Source organism: Jaculus jaculus, chromosome X, assembly GCF_020740685.1.
Source record: "Jaculus jaculus isolate mJacJac1 chromosome X, mJacJac1.mat.Y.cur, whole genome shotgun sequence".
In the NCBI taxonomy this organism is placed as follows: Eukaryota; Metazoa; Chordata; class Mammalia; order Rodentia; family Dipodidae; genus Jaculus; species Jaculus jaculus.
Genome location: NC_059125.1, coordinates 41,331,638 through 41,355,974, shown reverse-complemented (window position 1 = coordinate 41,355,974; position 24,337 = coordinate 41,331,638). Strand labels below are relative to the sequence as shown.

The following is a 24,337-nucleotide window of genomic DNA, read 5'->3' as shown; positions in this document are numbered from 1 at the left end:
CTTGGTTTAGTGATAGGGATTTCTGCGGTCAGCCATCACGTTGAGCCCTCTGAAATCTTACATGTGCTAGGACTCCTTCCTGTTGACTGTGGCAGGCACCTCCCCCTAGTGCATGGTGGGTCTTCCTAGCTCCCTGTTCCCTCCTGCTCATTAAGGTCCTAGGCTTCGTTCAGCATCTCCCCACACTCCCTCCCCATTTCCTCATTTTTCATCATGTTGGGACTCAAGTGTACATGGGCATTCCCTATTGTATAGATGACATTTGGGAGATATTTGATCTCTTACTGCATCAGCCTCCCATGTATTTCAGACGCAGTGGGGTGTGCTCAGGGTGGTATGGCCATAGACATCCCGCGTATTTCAAAACAATGACTTCAACAAATGCTTTTATAGAGATTTTTAGTATTACTGGGCTGGGTTAGATCCTGATGCTGAATGTGAGCACCTCAGTCCCTTTCTGGTTTCCCTCAGACCCCCAACTGGCTTTGTGATGGCACTTGCAGATGGGCTTCAGTCATGCCCAGTCGCTGAAAAGTTCTGTTTATGTTGGTTCTATGCTTCTAACTAATAAGGACCCTAATTTCCTAAGAAGGGTCTCTAGGTTGCTCATCACCTTTAGCTATGGCATTCCTTCCTGTTTTCCATATCCTTCCTCTTTGTGGGGAACCTTGATTTCTGTATTGTCTCCCCTCCCTGCAGGCGAGTATAATACTGGAAACAAACATGATCCCTTTGAAGCCCCAGAGGACAAAGATCTTCCGGTGGAGAAATTTTTTATGGAGAGGCCGCCTGTGAGCGAGCCACCCATCGATCAGGCAGCTGCAGATGTGCAACACAGCCCCACCCTCAGGCTAGACCGGAAACGCAAAATCTCAGGTGACAGCACCCACACTGAGACCACTGTGGAAGACCCATCAGAGGACCCCCTGCTGAAAGCCAAGAGGAGACGGGTCTCGAAAGGTGAGCCGGGTTAGCCTCAGCTGCCTGCTTGGGAAGCCTGTGCATGTGGCCACGGAGGGCGCACGTGAGGTGCAAAGTTACCAATACGCAGCACCTGCCCCTGTAGTCAGTGGCTGGGGGGCACAACAGGGCAGCCTTGCCACTCCCATACCACCTCCTGGAGCCCTGGGGAGGCGGCTCCCCCATCCCCCTCCGCCAAGTCCAGAGGTGACCGAACACAAATAGGTGACCTGGTGGATCGTACACAGTGGCCATGCCCTTCCCCTCCCCTCCCTCATAAGTGCTATGTAAGACAGTTTGTTCCTCCCCCAGGGGGATTTTTTGATTAATTTGTAGTTATTTCTCCATTAGATGACTGGCCTGAGAGGGAAATGACAAACAGTTCCTCTAACCACTTAGAAGACCCACATTATAGTGAGCTGACCAACCTGAAGGTGTGCATTGAATTAACAGGGCTCCATCCAAAAAAGCAACGCCACTTGCTGCACCTTAGAGAACGGTGGGAACAGCAGGTATCCGCAGCAGAGAGCAAACCTGGCCGCCAAAGCAGGAAGGAAGTGACCCAGGCAGTTCAGCCTGAGGTCACAACCCAGGGGAATAACATCACTGAAGAGAAACCTGGCAGGAAAAAGACAGAGACCAAAGGCAACAGAGGCTGGTCAGAAGAGTCCCTCAAATCCAGTGACAATGAACAAGGTATGCAGAGGCCACCCCTTGACTGCTTGTCCTGCTCCCGGAGGGCAGGTCATGTCTTCACTGTGGGAAAGGGCCTTTGGGAGGATTCGGGCCACTGAAGCTGACTCTTAACTAGGAGGTGGCAGCTGGGAAGTTCTTGCGATATCCTTGTACACCTCCTTCCTTCTGCTCCCCCTACTTCCTGATTTCCCAGCCTTTGACTGGGCAGGAAAGGAGAAGCCTGGGTTGGCCCCACAGCCAAGTTCCTTCCAGGCTCAGTCTATCTCCTGGTCACCCGGTCCTCCTGAGCATGCTCTGGCCCAGTGGCTTGGGGACAGGAGAGCAGAAGAGCCAGCTTCTTTCTGTCCGCTGGTCCTGGCCCTTTGAAGAAACTTGCCACTTGGCACTTTGTGGGTTAACCTATTTGCCGTTTGAATGTGGGATAATTAAAATATTAATGCTTTGAAAACATAATTGGTATATCTTTAAAAACTGAAGCCGCTCCAGTGATCAGTGCTAACAATGGGCTTTTCTTTCTGCACCAGCTACAACTGTGTAACGCCTGCTTCTTCTCCCCCTCCCCTCCCCCCCTGCTCGCCAACCCCCTCCGTATTTAGGCTTGCCTGTGTTCTCCGGCTCTCCGCCCATGAAGAGCCTTTCATCCACCAATGCAAGCGGCAAAAAGCAGACTCAGCCAAGCTGCACGCCAGCCTCCAGGCTGCCTGCCAAACAGCAGAAAATTAAAGAAAGCCAGAAGACAGATGCGCTGTGCACAGACGAAGAGGAGGACTGCCAGGCCGCCTCCCTGCTGCAGAAATACACCGACAACAGCGAGAAGCCATCCGGGAAGAGACTGTGCAAAACCAAGCACTTGATACCTCAGGAGCCCAGGCGGGCTTTGCCACTCACCGGGGAGTACTACGTGGAGAACACTGATGGCAAGGTACCTCCTGATCCCGTTACCTCACTTCTGGGGGCTAGGCTCTCCTTTTCCTGCACTGCCCACCCCCCCCCCTTATGTCACACCTGTCCTAGGAGTGGCCATGTATGCTGGGTGGCCCTAAAGTTTCAAACTAGTCAGAGTGAATCCCCCTCCTCCATCCTCTTTTGACAGCCACCTCCTCCTCTATATTTAAAAAAAAAAAAAAAAGTGCCTTCCTCCACAGGTTTGTTACTCTGGAAGGAGGGACACTCAGGGAGGCGGTGTATTTATTGGAAAGTATCCAGCCTTAACCACTGCTTGGTCTTGTGACAGGTGACTGTGCGGAGATTCAGAAAGCGGCCTGAGCCCAGTATAGACTACGATTTGTCACCAGCCAAGCAGGAGCCAAAGCCTTTCGACCGTTTGCAACAATTGCTCCCAGCCTCCCAGGCCACACAGCTGCCACGCTCAAGTTCCCCTCAGGAGACCACCCAGTCTCGCCCCATGCCGCCGGAAGCCAGAAGACTTATTGTCAATAAGAACGCTGGTGAGACCCTCCTGCAGCGGGCAGCCCGGCTAGGCTATGAGGTGAGCATGCTTGTGCTCTCTCAGGATTCTGAAGCCTCCCTCCAGCAGCTGCTGCTCCAGGCTGGAGGCCCTGGCTGTGGGGAGGGACTTGGAGAGTACAGCCCAGCCCCCTCCACATCAGGAGGCCGGGCCAAGGCTCAGCAGGATGTTTGTGATAGCCCCACTCTGGCTGCTGTTTCTTTGGTGGCTGGATCTGTCGCGGTGCAGAAAGAAAGGCCTCTGATGTTCAGTTCTTGTTCAGGCAGGTAGGCTGCCCTGGCCTCCTCCAGTCTTGCTCACTTATCTCTGATAGAAAGTCTGACATAACCCAGGGCTTGGAGACTGGGAGAATTTTAATGAGCCCATTTGGGTTGTGATTAGCAAAAGGGAAGAGAAGCGATTAGCTCTGTTTGGGGTGGCTTGTGCTGTTGTATGTGGAGGGGTGGCCTTGGGGGGTAGGAGGTGGCTCTGCAGAGGATTGGAATGGACCCACTGAGGTGGGGAGGGCAACTCTGACCAAAAGGATGTTTTCCTGAGAGAGGGATTTTGTCCCAGACTCACTGCTGCCTGGTGTACCTGTTTCCTCAGCATCACCCTGACTCGAGCACTCCAGGTGTGCCCCTAACTAAGCCCAGGCTACCTCATTTCGCCCTTTCATCATCTTTGTGGGCTAGTAACTGTTGTTAGCTATGCTTTCAGATGAGGAAATTGAGTGGCAAAGGGCTTGAGGGACTTGGAAAGATAACTGTCCAGCAGTGACGCCAAAAGCTCAGTCCCTATCTCCACCTGGTACCCCACTCTTCTCCAAGGGGCTCTTTAGATGAGCCCTTTCTGCAGTTCAGAAACTCCTAGAGCTAGCTGGCTCCCACTGCCCGGTGCAGCCCCTCCCCCCGCCCCACCCCCACCCCCACCCCCATACTTGTCAGTTGAAATTGTGATGTAATAGCCCACAGGGCAAAAGGCTTTTTTTTTTTTTTTTTTTTTTTTGATGCTGGCATCAGCCCTCTGGGACTTGGATAGTGAAAATAAAACGAGTGTGGAGGTGTGAAGGAGTGAGGTGGTAGGATTCACACTGGCCTGCGCTTGCTTGGCTGGGGCTGGCAGGATTTGGCCAGAACCCTGCGCCCACACCTTGCCTCTGCAGCCATTGTGCCTTGAGTCTTTTTTTGGTGGGATCACCCAGCGCTGTTTCCCCTGGCCTCAGAGCCCAACATGGAGGTGTTGGCTGTGTAGGTAGGAACTTAAGGAAAGGATGGGTCTTTAAAATCTTGGCAGGGTGGTTTGGGTTGTATGTGCATTTGTTTGCACCAACATGTCTCTTTTTGGGATCTCTGGATTGTCTTGGAGGGAACTCACTGGAAGGATTTGGTAATTAGTTAGCTCAGTTAGTGTGGATTGAATCCAAGTGGCCACCAACTGTTTTCCCACAAGCTGAGCACAGCAGCACCTAGGTGAACAAGGTTCATTCAGCTCCCACTCCTGGCCACCAGACAGGACATCATCAGTGGAGGGTGGGGCCTCTGGCCTGGTCTTTGATCTTGGCATCATTTCCATTGGTCTCAGCCAGAGATGGCAAGGGCCAAGAGCCCCTTGTGGGTTCCTTGAGGATACGGCTAGTGGTCCTATCCTTAGGCCAAAGACCACTTGATCCATACTTTTTTTCCTTTGGATTTTTGAGGTAGGGTCTCACTCTAGCCCATACTGACCTGGAAAATTCACTTGGTAGTCTCAGAGTGGCCTTGAACCTCTGCCTCCCAAATGCTGGGATTAACTGTGTGCCCCCTTCCTTGATCCACACTTTCTTAGGCGGTGGTGTCTTTGGTGGCCTTGGGAATGTTTATTGAATTCTTTCCCCTTCCTCTTCAAATGTCAATTTCAATATGTAAATTTTGGTGCCCACTGTTTTAACTAGTAGATTAAAACTTTTCGCTCAGAATCTAACTCTCTGGGCTTTCTTTTGGCAAAATTGAAAGTGCTGGGATGTGGCAATCTCAACTTTTTAAATGAAGGGCAATTTAATTTGCCCAACCCATTAAGTTGCTGTTTGAATGCTCAGCTATGGGAAAGAGAGTTCTAGATGTGAGTCTTTACCACTGTTGTCATCCCTGTCACCTGAGCGTTGTTCTGGTTCTGTTGATCTGGGCCTGGGAGCCTAAAGCACCCTAGCTCTTGCTCATCAGTTCTCTTAGACCACCAGGAAGGCCGACCACATTTGCTTCCCTCCCGCTAAGGAAGCTTGTTTCTCAGGCTAAAATGCTAGTGTGCAACCACATGCTTGTGCACTTAGTGGTGATGGTTACATTTTCTATGAATTGAATAAATCATGTTTTTTAAAAAGTTAATGAGGCATTTAATTAATTAACTATGTCGGGTTTATGGTCTTTATGGTTACATTTTGCAGTTAATGGCATTCAGCTTATAGCTGCTTAACAGAACTGTCCAACAAAAACTGAGTTTGTTTGGGAATGGGTGGCTTTCCCTCCAATGTACCCATTTCTAGTTCAGAAAAGAAATCAAGAAGTATGTTAGGCAGCTCACATCTTCACCATTCTCTGTTGGTGACAGCAGTTGCCATCTGTAAGAGACCATTGTCCTCCTAGCTAGGAGAGTAGTGGCATTAGCCTGTTGAGCCCCCAACAAGGAGGGCCTGAGGGATGCTGCTCATGGCCGGATCAAAGCTTTCTAGCCAAAGCTCTTCATTAGGCCTTTGGACTCTTCCCAGCAGACCCGAGTCACAGCTCCAGTACTTACATTACTTGTGTGTCTTAACTTATCTTCTGGACTTCAGATGCCTCAAATGTTTTGTGAGAACATTCCAAGCACTTTTTCTTTTCTTTTTATTTATTTATTTGAGGCACAGAGGAAGAGAGAGAGAGAGAGAGAGAGAATGGGCACACCAGGGCCTCTAGCCACTGCAAACAAACTCCAGATGCATGTGCCGCCATATGCAATGTGGCTTATGTGGGACCTGGAGAATTGAACCAGGTCCTTAGGCTTCACAGGCATGCGCCTTAACTGCTAGGCCATCTCTCCAGCCCCCACTCCAAGCAGTTTTACTTCCTGCTGTCTTCTAGGTCTGTGAGGATGGGGCTGGAAAGATGGCTCAGTGGTTAAAGGTTTTTGCTTTCAAAGTCTGCTGGCCCAATTTAGAGTCCCCAGTAACCCATGTAAAGCCAGGCACACAAAGTGGCACCCGAGCCTGTAGTTTCCTTGCAGTGGTAGGGGCCATGGCACACCCATACTTTTTTCTTTCTCAAACAAATAGATATCTAAATCTGTGAGGAATGTCAGTGGAGCACACTCCAGTGGGAGATGAGCCGAGCTCAGGCAGATGACACTGACGTGGTTAACTGGGCACGGCCCGTGGAAAACACCTCACGTGGAGTGGGGTCGCTGCTGCCTTTCTGGCAGTCCTCCAGGAACGGAGAGTTGACTTTGCCTCCCGCTTTGACTTCTTTCATTTCTAGGTTCCCTCAAATCAGCCCTGTAGCGCTGAAGGTTTCCAGGTGAGGGCTATAATTGTCAGAACAAATAAACCCCAGGTTGAGAGGACACCAGGCAGACCGCCGGGATCCACGGAAATTGATCTTTGCACAGCAGTCGCTGGCGCTCTGAGCTGGTCCCAGAGTCACGTGACAAGGTCTCTCCCTGGCTGGGGCATACAACTCATTAGCTTGCAGCCGTCCATGTCTGGCTAGTGAGGGACCGCTAAAAGAGCAGCAGCTTCATGCGGTATCCTGGATACCAGTGCTCAGGGCAGGTGGCCTGGGAGCTTGGAGGATTGTGGGTTTTCTGGCAGGTGAGGACCTGAAGGAAGAAATGCCTCACCAGGCATGCCTTCTCTCTTCCTCTTCTTGTTTTAGAAGGTAGCTGCTGTGGTGACCTGAAGCATCAGGGCACAGATGGTCAGGCTTACCAGCATGCAGCCTTAGTTTCACAGAGGGGCATCTGGAACATTCTAGTGAGCACCCAAGTGAGCACTTGCCTTTGACTGAAACTGTCCTAGAAAGGGCATGAAAGGGTTTTCAGAACCCACCTCACCCACATCAGTGATTGAACAGAATGGACATTATTTTAGGTCTCACAGATGAGTTACACTAAGAGGGACCCACTGCGACCCATGGGACTTCCATTTTCTGATAGGACCACCCCTACACTGAGCTGATCCCTATTCTCAAAAGTGAATAGTGGGGGCTGGAGAGATGGCTTAGCGATTAAGGTGTCCGCCTGCAAAACCAAAGGACCCAGGTTCGATTCCCCAATACACATTAAGCCAGATGCACAAGGGGGTGCTTGCATCTGGAATTCATTTGCAGTGGCTAGAGGCCCTGGCGCACCCATTCTCTCTCCTCTCTCTATCTGTTTTCAAATAAATAAAAATTAAAAACATATATTTAAGTCAGGTGTGGTGGCACATGCCTTTCATCCCAGCACTCGGGAGGCAGAGGTAGGCGGATTGCTGTGAGTTCGAGGCCACCCTGAGACTCCATAGTGAATTCCAGGTCAGCCTGGGCTACAGTGAGACCCTACCTCGAAAAACAACAAAAAAAAGAAAAATATTTTTTTTTTTTAAAAAGTGAAAAGTGATCTGCTTGGTATGACTTCTAAGAAATTAGTGTAGCCTGTTTTCTGGTGGCTGATACTGGTTTTTGTGTTTTGAAACTTAATCATGGCAATAAAATATTGACTAAATGACTGTTGTGCTCACTGGGAGGGGCTCATATTAATACTTCAATGCGCCAAAGAAGTAAGATTAATAATAGCGATCTTCATGCAAACTGTTGACCCAAACTATGGTTGCTCTATAGAGGGGGGGGGGCAGGTAGTTCTGTTTTCTTCCTTTCCCTCCCCTTCTTAGTGGATGTAGCTGCTGTGGTGGCGCATGCCTTTAATCCCAGCACTTGGGAAGCAGAGGTAGGGCAATCACTGTGAGTTCGAGGCCAGCCTAAGACTACATAGTGAATTCTATAGGTCAGCCTGGGCTAGAGTGAGACCCTACCTCGGGGGGGAAAATGTGTAAGGGACAACATGTGGTCTTTTCCATTCCTGTCATTAACTTAAGTAAATAAGAGCATGTTGTATTGATTCAGCCCTGAATAGGGCAAAGAATGACAGAATCCAAGAGGGTGGGGTTGTCTGCTGAGTGAGGTCTTGGTGTCCTTTTTTTTTGTTTTTTTTTTTTGGTTTTTCAAGGTAGGGTCTCACTCTGGTCCAGGCTGACCTGGAATTCACTATGGAGTCTCAGGGTGGCCTCGAACTCAAGGTGATCCTCCTACCTCTGCCTCCCGAGTGCTGGGATGAAAGGCGAGTGCTGGGATGAAAGGCGTGCACCACCACGCCCAGCTTGTCCTTTTTTTATGATGCTAGGAATAGAACCCAGGACTTTGCATTGTAGGTACAGGTGCTACTGCTGAGTTATTCTTTATTTCTTTTTTGTGCTTTTGTTTTGCAGTCTTTTTTTTTTCTTTTTGGGATAGCAAGGTCTCATTCTATCCCAGACTGGCCTCGAACTCATGGCATTCTTCCTACCTCAGCCTCCATATGCTGGGATTAAAGGTGTGCACCATCACACCCAGATATTTATTTATACCTGGGACATGGTTTTGCTATGTAGTCCAGCCTAGCTTTGAATTTAGGCCCAGGCTGGTCTGAAACCTGCCTCAACCTTCTGAGTGCTAGATTATAGGTGCGTGACACCATGCCTAATTTTATGTCATTCCTTTTTTTGGTCATATTTTAAATATTTATTTGCAAGAGGGGAGAAAGGAAGGAAGGAAGGAAGGAAGGATACACAAGGGCCTCCTGCCATTGCAAATAAACTCTAGATGCATGTGTCATGTTGTACATCTGGCTTTATGTGGGTACTGGGGATTTGAACCTGGGCTGTTACACTTTTCAAGCAAGTGCCTTTATCCACTGAACCATCTTTCCAGTCCATATGTCATCTCTTGATAAGATATAAGGTGTGTGTGTGTGTGTGTGAAGCAAGCACTTCCTTGAGTTGCTTCTTATCCAAGGGCCTTGCTGCCCAGGCTCTGCCTCCTGGGATGGATTGGGCTACAGACTGGAGTGAGCTGCTTTGGGCTGAGGGATGTTCTGCAGCGTGTTCCATCTAGCCCTAACTTTTATGTGGTCTTGCTTTGTCATCTGCTACGTATGGGGTGACCTGATAAAAATAAGAATCCCCTTACGTGGATGAAACCCTTTTGTTTTGTTTTGTTGAGACAGGGTATCTGCTACTCTGTACCCCAGGCTGGCCTTGAACCTTCTACCTCAGCCTCTCCTGAGTGCTGGGTTTTCAGGCATGAGCCCCTATATCCAGATTTTTATTGTTTTTGCATGTCTGGCTTTGAATGTACCCTTTGAAATATCTGCAGCCAAATTCCTCTGTGTTCTCTGCGTGAGGCACAGGGCTGAGGGGTCTTGTGGCTCTGCATGGGAGAAGTTGAGGCATAACTTGCCCAGGGCCAGGCACCTGGAGGTGCAGAGCCCTGAGTCACACTGTCCTTGCCACAGAGCCCTTCACAACATTGTGAGCTCCTTGCTATGACATCTGGGGACCCCTCAAGCCACAGAGGGTTCTTGGGCCTTGAGGTGCATGTCTTAGAGCTACAAAGAAGTCTCCCTTATGAGGTCATTGTGTGGTGATCTAATGGTAGTCCCCATTGCCTCCCTACAGGAAGTGGTCTTGTACTGCCTGGAGAATAAGATTTGTGATGTGAATCATCGTGACAATGCAGGCTACTGTGCCCTGCATGAAGCTTGTGCCAGGGGTTGGCTCAATATCGTTCGCCACCTCCTTGAATATGGCGCTGATGTCAACTGCAGTGCTCAGGATGGAACCAGGTCAGTGGTGTGTCTTGCTTGGCCCTACTAAAGCCCAGGCAGTGGCTCTCAAGGATTGCAGAAACCCCAGGGTAAAGGCAGAAAATGAATTGCATTCATTCCATTCCAGAATTAAATGAAATAGACTTTGCTGGCAAATTTAGATGTAAACCTCTAATCTTGCATTACCTCCACAGACCAAAGCCTCTGAGCAGGCCACAATCTGCATGAAGAGTTAGGGGTGTTGGAGTTGTACAACCCTGGACTGTTCATGCCCATCTATGAAATCACAATTCAAAATATGTGTATGCTAAAATTCCCAGGGGGATAGAAAGCGGGCTAATGGCCCCTCCCTGCTGGCTCCACTATCACCACGAGCCTTGGTGCTCACCCTGTCCTTGACCTCAGTTTATTGATCAAAGACCAGGTCTGAGTCAGCACAAGCATCTTCCTGAATGTGTGAGGGGATGCTACCAGGAGATAGGACACGAGGGTTCTCCTAATGGTCAAAAATAGCCAAAAGGTGCTTTAAGGCTTTCCTAAAAGCATTCATAATGGGGCTGAGGGGGTACCTATTTCCTCTAGAAAAGAGCCATAGTTCTCCTGGGCCAAGGGTTATCATGGATCTGTGTGCAGTTCTGCAGTGGGCTTTCCGAGATTCTCTGCCACTCGCTTCTCTTTGCAATTTCTGTTAATAAAAGACAGCTTTTCTTAACAGTATAGTAATTGCTTGTTGCATTGGCTTCCATAATGATGGTATTGTTTCCTCCACCACCACCACCGGAAGTTAACCTTTACATCATTTATCACTACTTGAGTGCCTTGTAAATTTTTCATTTTAGGCTTGACTTCCTCATTAGGCATCAGAATAAGACAGATGTGCGCTTGAGAATCGGGCCTGATCTAATCCCTTCAGGTGCCCTGGGAAGAGTTAAAATAATAACAATTGGTTGTTTGACCTTGAGCCAATCACTGTGCCTCGGTTTCCCTGTCTGCGATGACGATGGCATTGCATAACTGCTGGTTGAGATGGCACCTGGGAGGCTCAGCGCATGAAGCACACATATGCTTCACCTTGTCTGTTCACCTCAGTCAGACTACTTGGGAGTGAGTGTCATGTGTACAAACTTAATGCCCTCGTGCTTCTCTTCTCAGGCCTCTGCACGATGCCGTAGAGAATGATCACTTGGAGATTGTCCGCCTGCTTCTTTCTTATGGTGCTGACCCTACTTTGGCCACATACTCAGGTAGAACCATCATGAAAATGACTCACAGTGAACTTATGGAAAAGTTTTTAACAGGTATGACAGAGTTCAAGAAATGATTTTATTCAAAAGTGACATGTGCCTATAGTTGTACCTATTTAGAGATGCTAAGGCCAGAGGGTTGAGAGTTTGAGGCCAGCCTGAGTGACTTATTAGTACATTGTTTAAAAAAAAAAAGTTAAATTGGGGTGTGGCTCAGCGGTGGAGTGTTTGCCTAGCATGTGTGAGGTCCTGGCAACATTGGGAAGGGGGAGGGTGATAGAACCTGCATATTTTACATTTGGATATCTCTATGCAGAGATCAAAAACCTTTCTGTGGTATGACCCTGTTAGAGTGAAACTTATTTTTAATTTTTAAAAGCTATTTTACAAGCCAGGCATGGTGGCGCATGCCTTTGATTCCACCATTTGAGAGGTAGAAGTAGAAGAATCACCGAGTTTGAAGCCAGCCTAGGGTAGACTGAGACCCTGCTTCAAAAACAAAAACAAGGCCGGGCGTGGTGGCGCACACCTTTAATCCCAGCACTCAGGAGGCGCAGAGGTAGGAAGATTTCCGTGAGTTCGAGGCCACCCTGAGAATACATAGCGAATTCCAGGTCAGCCTGGACTAGAGTGAAACTCTACCTTAAAAAACAAACAAAAAAACACCAGGCTGGAGGGATGGTTTAGCAGTTAAGGTGCTTGTCTGGGAAGCCTAAGGACCTAGGTTCGATCCTCCAGATCCCACATAAACCAGCTGCACATGATGGCGCATGCATCCGGAATTCATTTGTAGTCGCTTGAGACCCTGATGCACCCATTCTCTCTCTCCCCCTCTGTCTGTGTCTAATGAATAAACAACAAAAAAAAACCAAAATATGTAAAAAAAAAAAAAAAAAAACAAACTTAAGAAAAGAGGAGGTTGCTGAAGTTACTTACATTTTCTACAAATTTATTTTTCCCTTAAGTGTGGCCCATAGGTTTACATGGCAAGTATGTGTGAAATGAGCCAGACTTCACAGACATGAAGTGTTAGGTCATAGGACAAAACCCGTCTTTTATGGCCCAGGTGCTTCTAGATCCTTCGAGCATTAAGGTTTTCATGACTGTCAGGCACTTGGCAGTTGCTTATCATACACTTACTGCCAAAGATTGCCACCACCACCCTTGTTTACCTTCATTTGCACTTGAAGAAGCAGCTTAGTGTTCCAAAGAAGAGCAACATAAATAAAATGGGACTTCTATTTTTACATGTAGTGGCTGCTGGAGTTCTTAACTGGCATTCTGGTGAACCAGGGTGGCCCTCAACTGGGCAGGTGTACAGGGTCAGATGCCACAGAGAATAGGACTTCAGAGAAGTGAAAGATGAGGTGCAGACCTGCCACGTGTGTTTAATAAGAAAAATGCCCCTTAGCTGGGTCAGCATTTTGGTTTTTCGAGGTAGGGTCTCACTCTAGCCCAGGCGGACCTGGAATTCACTATGTAGTCTCAGGGTGGCCTCGAACTCACGGCGATCCTCATACCTCTGCCTCCCGATTGCTGGGATTGAAGGCGTGCGCCACCACGCCTGGCCGGGTCAGCATTTGTTTTTTCCTTGTCAGTAGTTTGATTTGGTTTGGTTTGGTATGGTTTGGTTTGACAGGGAGACAGAGTCTCACTATTACCCCAGATTATCCTCAAACTTGTGGTCTTCTTGCCACTGCCTGAGATAGATGTGTAACACTATGTCCCCCTGACCAGCAAGCTTTATCTTGGCTTTCTCCACCTTTCTCTGCAGATTATTTAAATGATTTACAGGGTCGCAGTGACGATGACTCCAGTAGCACTTGGGAGTTCTATGGCAGCTCTGTGTGTGGTAAGTAGCCTTGTTCTTACGATGGTGGGCCGTGAACTGGAATGTTGCTGCCTGCTGTGAGAGGGGGAGGCGGTGGTGGGTGTCATGCCAGAAACAGATGCTCCCCCCCCCCCTTATTTTAACAACAGCTGAAATCTTCCTATCGCTGACTAATCCCCTTCCCCCTTTCTTGTTTGCCTTCCATTAGAACCAGATGATGAAAGTGGGTATGATGTTCTGGCAAATCCCCCAGGACCGGAAGACCAGGATGAGGAGGAAGACTCCTACAGTGATGTGTTTGAATTTGAGTTTTCCGAAAGCTCCCTCTTAGCATGTTACAACATCCAAGTGTCTGTCGCTCAGGGGTGAGCATGGCTATCATGTGGGGGAAACTAGCTGAGCTGCTTCTAGGGTGGCAGGAATTAGAAACCCTCTTTAAGCAGACAAAAGTTGGGGTGGGATGGATGTTTAAGTGCCCACAAACCTCCAGAGAAGGTCCATATCAGTTTAATTATGGCCAGCAGGGTTGGGGGTAAGAGACACCTTCCCAAAGAATTTAGAACCTCGTCCCAAAGATGAGAGTGGAAAGCAGGACAGGGGAAGAGAGATGGCCTTCTGTTGGCAATGCTCTGTCAGTAATGGTCCTTGTGAGGTCAAAGCTTGCTTTTGCCACTGACTATAGTGGGGCAATGGAGAAGCGTGAATGAAGCTGAGAGCAACAGAGAAAGAGGCAGAGAGAGAGAGAGAAGGTGCACCAGGGCCTTCAGCCACTGCAAATGAACTCCAGATGCATGTGCCCCCTTGTGCATCTGGCTTACGTGGGTCCTGGGGAATGGAGCCTCGAACCAGGGTCCTTAGGCCTCACAGGCAAGCGCTTAACCGCTAAGCCATCTCTCCAGCCCGATGAACGAAGTTTTAACCAGAGTTGCGTAAGCAGGACTTTTGTTGACGTCCATCAGAATCAGGCATGATTGAGGCTTAATCCGGTGGTTCCCCCTAGGTGTTCTGTTTATAAACCAGACTTGTCCTAGGTTCCTACAGTTAGAGGCACCCTCCCTCCCTCACCTTAGAAGGGAACAGTGATGAGAGATTAGATGTAGTAAGAAGGGGCAGGAGAATCAACCCAGAAGGCCCTTGCCACCACTAGGAACCACTGAGGATATGGTAGTTAACAGTTGGGGTTACCTTTCATTTGGCCAGAAACTCAACTCCGTCCCTTTCTACTTCTTAGGCCACGAAACTGGCTACTGCTCTCAGATGTGCTTAAAAAGTTGAAAATGTCCTCCCGCATATTCCGCTGCAATTTTCCCAATATGGAAATTGTTACCATCGCAGAGGCAGAGTTTTACCGGCAGGTTTCTGCAAGTCTCTTATTCTCTTGCCCCAAAGACCTGGAAGCCTTCAACCCTGAAAGCAAGGAGCTGTTGGATCTCGTGGAATTCACCAATGAGCTCCAGACACTGCTGGGTTCCACCATGGAGTGGCTACACCCCAGTGATATGGGCTCGGAGGCTTACTGGTGAGCACGCCAGGCCTGCCCCGCCGTGTACAGTGTGTTATAGTGTTAATCCTTGTGCATATGTGTCATAACGCGACGATTTCTGTAAAGAAAGGACACTATTACATATGAAAATATCTCTTCTTTATATAAGAGAAATTACTCCAGTCAGAAGAATTTAGAAACCTTTTCTTTCTAAACTTTTAAGTCAGTTTTTATAAACTTGTTAAAACATTACTTTACAATGCACACATGTTTTCAGATACGTATGTTTGTTTTTACTTGGAACATTTGTTTCTTTTCAGTTCTTCTTTTAAGGAGAAATAAATGAAAAGGAGCTCCACACTTCAACATAATTTCATACAAAGCTCTGGTGAGAGAGACCATAACTGTGTAATGTATGGTCAAAACTGTGTGGTTGGTTTAAGAATGAATTGGGTGAAGGCACTTGGTGGTGTACCTTTATGTTTTGTTTACAGAGTACCTGCTCACACCAGGTAAATGCTATTGGATATAATCCAGTAGTGTGTAATATACATTGAAACCATATCCACACACAACAACTAATTGTATGAAACTTTTGTATCCTAATTTAAAAGCTGTGAAATTAGTTTTCACGCATCAAACCGGATTGTTTATATGTTTAAACATTTTATGCTCTTATTTAAAGAAGACTTTGAGCTATTTTTTTCTGTACCCTGTAAAATATTGAAAACTAACATAATATGTTGAAGTTGCTTGAAAATGTACATACAACTAAAATTTTCTGATTGTGTGTTTATGTTTGAGATCTGTGTTTTAACTTTGTAAGTAAATCTCTGCCTTTGTATTTATATTTTACAAAAATTTTCTTAAAAGGCAATAAACCTGTTGAGGAAAGGAGTAAATTGAAATACTTTGTATCCTATGTATTGATTCTTCCTGCCTTCCTTTCTTGTCACTTTTTCAAAGTAGGGTCTGACTCTAGCTCTAGCCCAGGCTGACCTGGAATTAACTATGTGGTCTCAGGCTGGCCTCAAACTCACGATGATCCTCCTACCTCTGCCTCCTGAGTGCTGAGATTAAAGGCGTGCTCCACCACGCCGGGCTCTTTCTTCCTTTCTAAGCGTCTTACTCTAGCCCAGGTGGTCCACGGACTTGTGGTGGTACCAGTAGCTGAGGTAATAGGCATGTGCCACACCATCCAGCTCTTCAGATTTAGATCATCTGTTCCCTTTGACCTTGACCTACTATAGTACACATAGCCAAGCCTTGAGAGCTATTCTCCGATGCACTGCATTTATTGTCACTTCTTTTGCTCTGGGCCTCTTTGTTCTATCACTTACCTTGTTTAACCTGAGCAGCAAAGCCTGTAGCTCCAATATGTCCACTGCTTTTACTTTATTTAGAAATATCTACTCTTAGTACTGTCAATGAGCACTTGATTTCCACCCCATAACCTTTTAACACCTGTCCTTAACGACAGATGCTTTGAAAGCTAAAAACAACTGGGCTCCCTTGCAGCTAGATTTGATCCCCAGAGCAAAATGCTGAGAAAATGGGTTATTGTAGTAGTTTGATCTGGGTGTCCCCCATAAACTTAGGTGTTCTGAATGCTAAGTTCCCAGCTGATAGAGATTTGGGAATTAATGCCTCCTGGAGAGAGTGTATTGTTGGGGGCGGGCTTATGGGTATTCTAGCCAGTTTCCCTGTGCCAGTGTTTGGCGCGATCTCTTGTTCCTGTTGTCCACTTATGTGGGCCAGGGGGTGATGTCCACCCTCTGCTCATGCCATCATTTTCCCCTGCCATCATGGAGCATCCCCTTGAGTCTATAAGCCAAAAAAATCCTTTCCCCCCACAAGCTGCTATTGGTCAGGTAATCTGCCAGCAATGCGAACCTGACTGCAACAGTTACCAAATGAAATTTAAAATATATTTTTGGAACAAGGCACCAGGCAAGCTGTTTTTATCTGCAAATTTTTCTGATCATTGAAAAAATACACATGCATTCTAGAAATAGAGAATTTCTTGTCATCTAGTGCCAACACCCCTTCCACCCACTTAATTAAAATAAGGGGGCTGGGGAAATGGCTTAGTGGTTAAAGGTGCTTGCTTGCAAAGCCTGCCTGGGTTTGATTCCCAAGCATCCATTTAAACCAGATGTCAAAGTGGTACCTTTGCCTGGATACATCAGCAAGAAGATGTGATGCTCCCATTCTCTCCCTCTTTCTCTCTGTCTCTCCATCCCTCCCTCTCCCAAACAAATAAAACTATTTTTAGGGCTGGAAGGATGGCTTAGTGGTTAAGGCACTTGGCTGCAAAGCCAAAGGACCTAGGTCCAAGATGCACAAGGTGGCACATGCGTCTGGAGTTTGTTTGCTAGAGGGCTTGGTGCTCCATTCTCTCTCTCTCCCTCTCTCTGTCTCAAATACACAAATAAAAATATTTTCAAAATTCAGGGGCTGAAGAGATTGCTTAGTGGTCTCTCTCTCTGCCTCTTTCTCTCAAATAAATAAATAAAAATATTTAAAAATATTTTTTAAAGTTTGGGATAGAGGGCTGGATAGATGGCTTAGTGGTTAAGCGCTTGCTTGTGAAGCCTAAGGACCCCGGTTCGAGGCTCAACTCCCCAGAACCCACGTTAGCCAGATGCACAAGGCGGTGCACACATCTGGAGTTTGTTTGCAGTGGCTGGAGGCCCTGGCACGCCTATTCTCTCTCTCTTTCTCTCTCTCCCTCCTTCTCTCTGTTGCTCTCAAATAAATAAAGAAAAATAAATTTTTAAAAAAAAATTTGGGATAGAGAGATGCTTTGGAGGTAAGGCACTTTCCTATGAAGCCTAAGGAACCATGTTCAACTCTCAAGGTCCCACGTAAGCCAGCCACACAAGGTGACGCAAGCACATAAGATCACACATGTCCCTAAGGTGGCACATGCATCTGGAACTTGATTACAGTGGCTGGAGGCTCTGGCATGCCAATTCTCTCTCTCTCTGTCTTAAAAAATTATATATATATATAACATTTTGCTGATTTTTTTGTTTTAGAAAGTCACCTTAAACAGTAGGTAGGAGTTGGGGGGGGGGGGGTGGACAGCAAACAAGACTAGTAAAGTAACCCTGCCTGCAAAAGTGATCTAAGCAAAAGGACGGGGTGAGCCTGAACTATTGTGGCCAGCATGGGGCTGCCCAGCAAAATCCTAAGGGCATTCAATTCTGTGTTTGGGGCTTGTTGTAATTACCTTCTTGCTAGGACAAAGCACATGATCAAAATCAGGTAGGAAAGGATTTATTTTGTCTTAGAGTCTCAAGGGGAAGCTGTAGGATGGCAGTGGGAAGCATGGCATGAGTGGAGGCTGTAAATAACCTCTTCCAAAGCAGAAGAGTGAGTGACCACAGCAAGGTGGGGCTAGCTATAACACCCCTAAGCCTGCCCCCAACAACACACCAACACCAAGACTGCACCTCCCAAACTGCCATCAACAGAGGACCAAACTTTCAGCACACAATATTTTTCCCAAATTTTTATTAACAACTTCCATGATTATAAAGAATATCCCATGAATGTCCTCCCTCCCCCCACTTTCCCCTTTGAAACTCCACTCTCCATCATATTCCCTCCCTATCTCAATCAGTCTCTCTTTTATTTTGATGTCATGATCTTTTCCTCCTATTATGATGGTCTTGTGTAGGTAGTGTCAGGCACTATGAGGTCATGGATATCCAGGCCATTTTGTGTCTGGGGGGAGCACGTTGTAAGGAGTCCTTCCCTTCCTTTGGCTCTTACATTCTTTCCACCACCTCTTCCACAATAGACCCTGAGCCTTGGAAGGTCAGCACAAGATTTTATGGGGAACATCTGATTCAAACTACTATATTCCATATGTGGCACCCATAAATTCACAACCATCTATGATGTACAACACAATGCATTCAGTCTGGGCTGGAGGGATGGCATAGCAGTTGAGCGTTTGCCTGTGAAGCCTAAGGACCCCAGTTCGAGGCTCAATTCCCCAGGACCCTCGTTAGCCAGATGCATGGGGGGAGGGGCACACATGTCCGGAGTTCATTTGCAATGGCTGGAGGCCCCGGTGTGCCCATTCTCTCTCTCTCATAAATAAACAATACATTCAGTCTAACTTTAAAAGTACCCATAGATCTTTATTTATCAATCCCAACATGGTTCAGATATCCCCATAATCCAAGGACTTTTGGTTATGAGCCTATAAAACCAAAAACATAATGACACAAAGTAAATACACACTGCAAAAGATGGCACTTCAGGGAAAGATTGAACCAATGCAAGATTTAAAATGGAAAACATCATGTCCTACAGTTCCATGTCCACCATCTATAACCAGTAACAAAGTTTCAGGGGATCCATCCCTCCAGATGGGCTACTCACAACCAGAGGAATAATCTATTCTGAGCCAGTATCTCACCTTGGCAGCCATTCTATAGTCCTAACAACTCCAAAGTCCTGGGGGGCAGTCTCTACTGCAATCCATGCTTCATCCTTTCATGGCTCCAGTAGGTCTCCATGCAGGAGCTCCCAACAACCTTGCCTCACACTGATGAATGGTCATTTCAAAAAGATCCATGTTGGGCTGCAGAGATAGCTTAGCGGTTAAGCGCTTGCCTGTGAAGCCTAAGGACCCTGGTTCGAGGCTTGATTCCCCAGGACCCACTTTAGCCAGATGCACAAGGGGGCGCACACATCTGGAGTTCCTTTGCAGTGGCTGGAAGCCCTGGTACGCCTCTCTCTCTCTTCCTCTCTCTCTCTCTCTCTCTCTCTCTCTCTCTCTCTCTCTCTCTCTCTGTGTGTGTCACTCTCAAATAAATAAATTAAAATTAAAAAAAAAAGAACCATGTTCATTGCAAATCCAATGTCCCTTTCTTTCCTGCATTTGTTATACTCCCATAGTGCCAGATGGGCTGCCAAAGTTGTTAATCCAGTGGGGCAAATAAGCCAACTTTGAAAAGCAGGAAATTTACTTCAGCATTGTTTGTACTATCCCAATGCAAAACAACTTGCCCAAACTCAATGGTGATAATCTCTCAAACAATTACATCTGAACAGGCTTTATCTCGAGTCCGAAATTTTCATTTCTTTCTGTTCCATAGCTGTCTGGGCACAACAATCTGTTTTTTTCTTGTTGGGGGGGGTTTCAAAGTAGGGTCTCACTCTGGCCCAGACTGACCTGGAATTCACTATGGAGTCTCAGGATGGCCTTGAACTCACGGCGATCCTCCTACCTCTACCTCCTGAGTGCTGGGATTAAAGGAGTGTGCCACCATGCCCGGCTACCAATCTATTTCTTGTTTTTTTTTTTTTTTTAATTTGAGAGCGACAGAGAGAGAAAGAGGCAGAGAGAGAGAGGAGAGTGGGTGTGCCAGGGCTTCCAGCCACTGCAAACGAACTCCAGATGCGTGTGCCCCCTTGTGCATCTGGCTAACGTGGGACCTGGGGAATCAAGCCTTGAACCAGGGTCCTTAGGCTTCACAGGCAAGCACTTAACTGCTAAGCCATCTCTCCAGCCCCCAATCTATTTCTTGTAAGCACAACTCTTCACAAGGTCTCAGGACATGGGAAGAGCACAGCTAGCCTCTCACACAAATTGCCTCTAACCTAGTCTGGACAAAGCCTTTTCTTCCTCTCACAAGCCAAGCCTACAGAATCTATAGTTCTTTCTACATTTAGGTTCTTCAACTCTGACCAGAATGAATGGTCTATCAAATTCTCACTTCAGCACTGCAGGGCATCTCTTAGAATGAGGTTGCAAATCCTTCCACATTCCTCCCACAAATCAGTTCCAAAAGTCACACAGTCAGGTTCTTCAGCAACCATCCCACTTTACCAGTACCAATTTTCTGTTATAGTTACCTTTTGGGTTTTTTTTTTTTTTCTTTTTTTTTGAGGTAGGGTTTTGCTGTAGACCAGGCTGGCCTGAAATTCACAGTATAGTCTCAGGGTGGCCTCAAACTCATGGTGATCCTCCTATCTCTGCCTCCTGAGTGCTGGGATTTAAAGGTGTGTGCCACCATGCTCAACTTGTAGCTACCTTTTCATTGTGGACAAACAGCTACCCAAAAACAGCTTATGGAAGGAAATGATTTATTTATTTTTATTTTTTCTTATTGACAACTTCCATAATTATAAACACTAAACCATGATAATTTGCTGCCCCCTCACTTTCCCCTTCACAACTCCATTCCATCATATCCCCTCAATCAATTTCTTTTATTTTGATGACATCATCTTTTCCTCCTATTGTACTGGTCTTGTGTAGCTAGTGACAGACATTGTGAGGTCATGGATATCCAGGCCATTTTGTGTCTGAAAGAGTGCATTGTAAGGATTCATACCCTTCCTTTGGCTCTTACATTCTTCCCACCACCTCTTCTTCCATGGACTCTGAGCCTTGCAAGTGAGATAGAAATGTTTCCGTGCTGAACACTTCTTTGTCACTTGTCAGCACTATGGTGCCTTTTGAGTCATCCCAAGGTCACCGCCATCTGAAAAGAGAAGCTTTTCTAACCAAAGTGACAGTAGCCTTAATACATGGGTTTGAACATTAAGAAAAAGTACTTAAACCAGGCGTGGTGGCACACACCTTTAATTCCAACACTCGGGAGGCAGAGGTAGGAGGATCGCCGTGAGTTCGAGGCCACCCTGAGAATGCAGAGTGAATTCCAGGTCAGCCTGAGCTAGAGTGAGACCCTACCTCGAACCCCCCCCCCCCAAAAAAAAAGAAAAGAAAAAGTGCTTATCAGGCAGTTTAGTGAGCATAATATATGCATTTAGCCAGACACCAGCAGGCATTACACCCCTAGAGCTCATGACTCTCCCCCCCCGCCCCCGCCCCGTCACTCATGGAGTGAGTCTCCAGTCCAATTAGAGAGCGTTTGGATTCCCCCATGACAAACACGCACCTATTGGCTCATTTGGCCTGGCTGGTCAAACAAGGCTTGCAGCCTCCACTGTTGTGGACTCCACTGATGACTTCTCTCTCTCCCATGGAGCTGCAGGCAGTGTAGCTTTTCCCAGCTTTCTTTCAGCTTGTATACACAGAGGTTTTCAGCTCTACTCCAGCAAGATTTCTCAGTGACCTTGGAGCCCAAGCATGTGGAGTCTTCAGCAATAGGGTCTTACCATCTATTCCTGGTGGGAAACCAAGAACCTCAGAAATAGCCTCTAATGTTTTGGGGGCATCAGGGACCTCCCTGGCCAACAACTCACTAGAAGGTATCCCACCCCTGGCACTGAAAGTTTTCTAATAACAGTCTATGGCTTCTGGATGTGCTATTGCCCAAAAAAGTAGATTTCCATATGACTTATTCATACAAAAGGATTTATTTTGACTTACAGTCTCAAGAGAAAGCTTCATGAAGCAAGAGAAAAGCAGTTCATGAGCAAAGGATGGAGGTCACCTCTGCCACAACAAGTGTGAAATAGCAGAAGGAGAGTGAGCTGAGCTCAGGCAAGGGGGAGCTGGCAATAATACTCGTTTTTTTTTTAATTTATTTGAGAGCGACAGACACAGAGAGAAAGACAGATAGAGGGAGAGAGAGAGAATGGGCGCGCCAGGGCTTCCAGCCTCTGCAAACGAACTCCAGACGCGTGCATCCCCTTGTGCATCTGGCTAACGTGGGACCTGGGGAACCAAGCCTCGAACCGGGGTCCTTAGGCTTCACAGGTAAGCACTTAACCGCTAAGCCATCTCTCCAGCCCTGGCAATAATACACTTAAACCCACCACCAACGCATTTTCTCCAGCAAGGCTCCACTTCTCAAATTGCCATCAGCTGGAGACCAAGCATTCAGAACACATGAGTTCATCAGGACATCTGATCCAAACCACCACATGGCCAGTAACCAAGGGAAGACCCAAAGCTAATCAAGGTTTCCATCTTGGAAAAAATCTGTTCTGTTGATGGAGCCAAGAAAACATCCGGGAGTGCCAGGTGGGGGGTCTGAGAGGATATGGGAGACAAAATGAACCTTGTGTCGGTAACATGAGGTTCTGGTTGATGTAACCCTCTGGGATGTTGTAAGCAGGTATGGGAAGAGGCAATGTGAGATCCAGATAAAATCACTATGAGCAGAATTGTGCCATAAAGGGTTCACATGTATGGACCAGATTTTTGGAGGGTCAACCATTACCACTGTAACTAAGGATCTGGGAATGATAAGATCCTTATGTTCATAGCAGGGAATGAACCAGTAAATCATGGAATATCTGTGGCACTAGCTACTCGGAAGCTGGAGAATGGTTTTAATCCAAGGACCAATAGAGACCTCATGTATTCTTTTTTTAAAAAAAAGATTTTATTTTTATTTATTTATTAGAGTCAGAGGGGGAGAGAGATTGAGAATGGGTGCTCCAGGGCTTCCAGCCACTGCAAACGAACTCCAGACACGTGCGCCACCATGTGCATCTGGCTTATTTGGAACCTGAAGAACTGAACCTGGGTTCTTAGGCTTTGCAGGCATGTGCCTTAACTACTAAGCCATCTCTCCAGCCCATGTTCTTTTTATTTTATTTTATTTTAGTTATTTGAGAGACAGCTAGAACGAGGGAGGGAGAGAGAGAGAGAATGGGCAAGCCAGGGTCTTCAGCCACTGCAAAGGAACTCCAGAAGCGAGCTGCAGACACATGTGCCACTTTGTGCATCTGGCTTACATGGGTCCTGGAAAACAGAACCTGGGTCCTTTGGCTTCACAGGCAAACACCTTAACTACTAAGCCATCTCTCCGAACCGACCTCATGTATTCTGCAAGAAGCCTGTTCCTTCAAACCAGATCCATAGGGTCTACTGTTTTGCTTTGTTTTCAAAGGCATGCTTGGCAAGCACTTTATCACTGAGCTGTGCTCCTAGCCCACAGATTTAACTTGGTACACCTATTTATAGTTTTCACATTTGAACCATACACATGTTTAATATTTCATTCTTAAAGCTTTTATTTATTTATGTGAGAGACAGAAAGAGAAAAGAGGCATGCCAGGGCCTCTTGCTGCTGCAAACTCCAGACACATGCACCACTTTGTGCATATGGCTTTACAAGCCTTTGTAAACAAGAACCTTTAACTCTTGAGCTATCTCCCCAACCTGTGTTTAGTATTTCTGAAAGCATTGGCTAAAAATGATTTAACAAAGTTATGCTGGATTTGAATACAAATCCAAACAAATGAAACTCTGTACCACATTGATGACATTTCCATAGAGAAAAAAAAAAAAAACTAAAACTAAATTCTGAATATAGTAGTCTCTATCTTGCCTCGACCTTCCCAGTGCTGATATTTCAAGCCTAAGCCACGCCTGGCTTACAGCATAATATTATTTTTGATTTATTTATTTAGTTTGGTTTTTCAAGGTAGGGTCTCACTCTAGTCCAGGCTGACCTGGAATTCACTATGTAGTGTCAGGGTAGCCTTGAACTCACAGTGATCCTCCTACCTCGGCCTACAGAATGCTGCGTTTAAAGGTGTGTGCCACCACACCTGGCTTTGATTTATTTTATTTTTTATTTTTCAGACAGGGTCTCATGTATCTCAGGTTTAGGTTGGCAAGCATTCTACCAATTAAGCTGCATGCCCAACCTGTAATGTTTTGGGGGCATCAGGGACGCAGTACTCTTAAGTATCAATCCTTAGTGGAATATATTCTAAGGACAAAATAATTGCCTAGATATCTTCAACTTGGCTCAGCAGTCTTTCTGTAGTAGTATTTATGTTACAATTCGGAAGGTTTTGTATACATTGTAGGACAGCAAATGCTAGACATAATGGGCATAGTAGCTATAGTTTGAGGAGGAACATACCCATATGGAATG

General features: G+C 46.6%; 1 protein-coding gene across 10 annotated transcripts in view; it reads left to right on the top strand.

Moving 5' to 3' along the window:
• Window positions 1-15,418, top strand: part of Bcor (BCL6 corepressor) — a 138,232-nt gene extending 122,814 nt beyond the window's left edge. For 8 of the 10 annotated variants that reach the window (XM_045140102.1, XM_045140103.1, XM_045140100.1 and 5 more), the window contains 9 exons: window positions 700-960; window positions 1,312-1,656; window positions 2,253-2,578; window positions 2,891-3,145; window positions 9,804-9,970; window positions 11,105-11,250; window positions 12,971-13,048; window positions 13,236-13,392; window positions 14,259-15,418. In XM_045140102.1, coding sequence (XP_044996037.1) covers window positions 700-960; window positions 1,312-1,656; window positions 2,253-2,578; window positions 2,891-3,145; window positions 9,804-9,970; window positions 11,105-11,250; window positions 12,971-13,048; window positions 13,236-13,392; window positions 14,259-14,550 — 2,027 coding nt within the window. In that variant the 3' untranslated portion in view covers window positions 14,551-15,418. The remainder of the gene's footprint in view (window positions 1-699; window positions 961-1,311; window positions 1,657-2,252; window positions 2,579-2,890; window positions 3,146-9,803; window positions 9,971-11,104; window positions 11,251-12,970; window positions 13,049-13,235; window positions 13,393-14,258) is intronic. The other 2 variants (XM_004665745.2, XM_004665743.2) reach the window with 1 other exon arrangement.
• The last annotated feature ends 8,919 nt before the right edge of the window (window positions 15,419-24,337 follow it).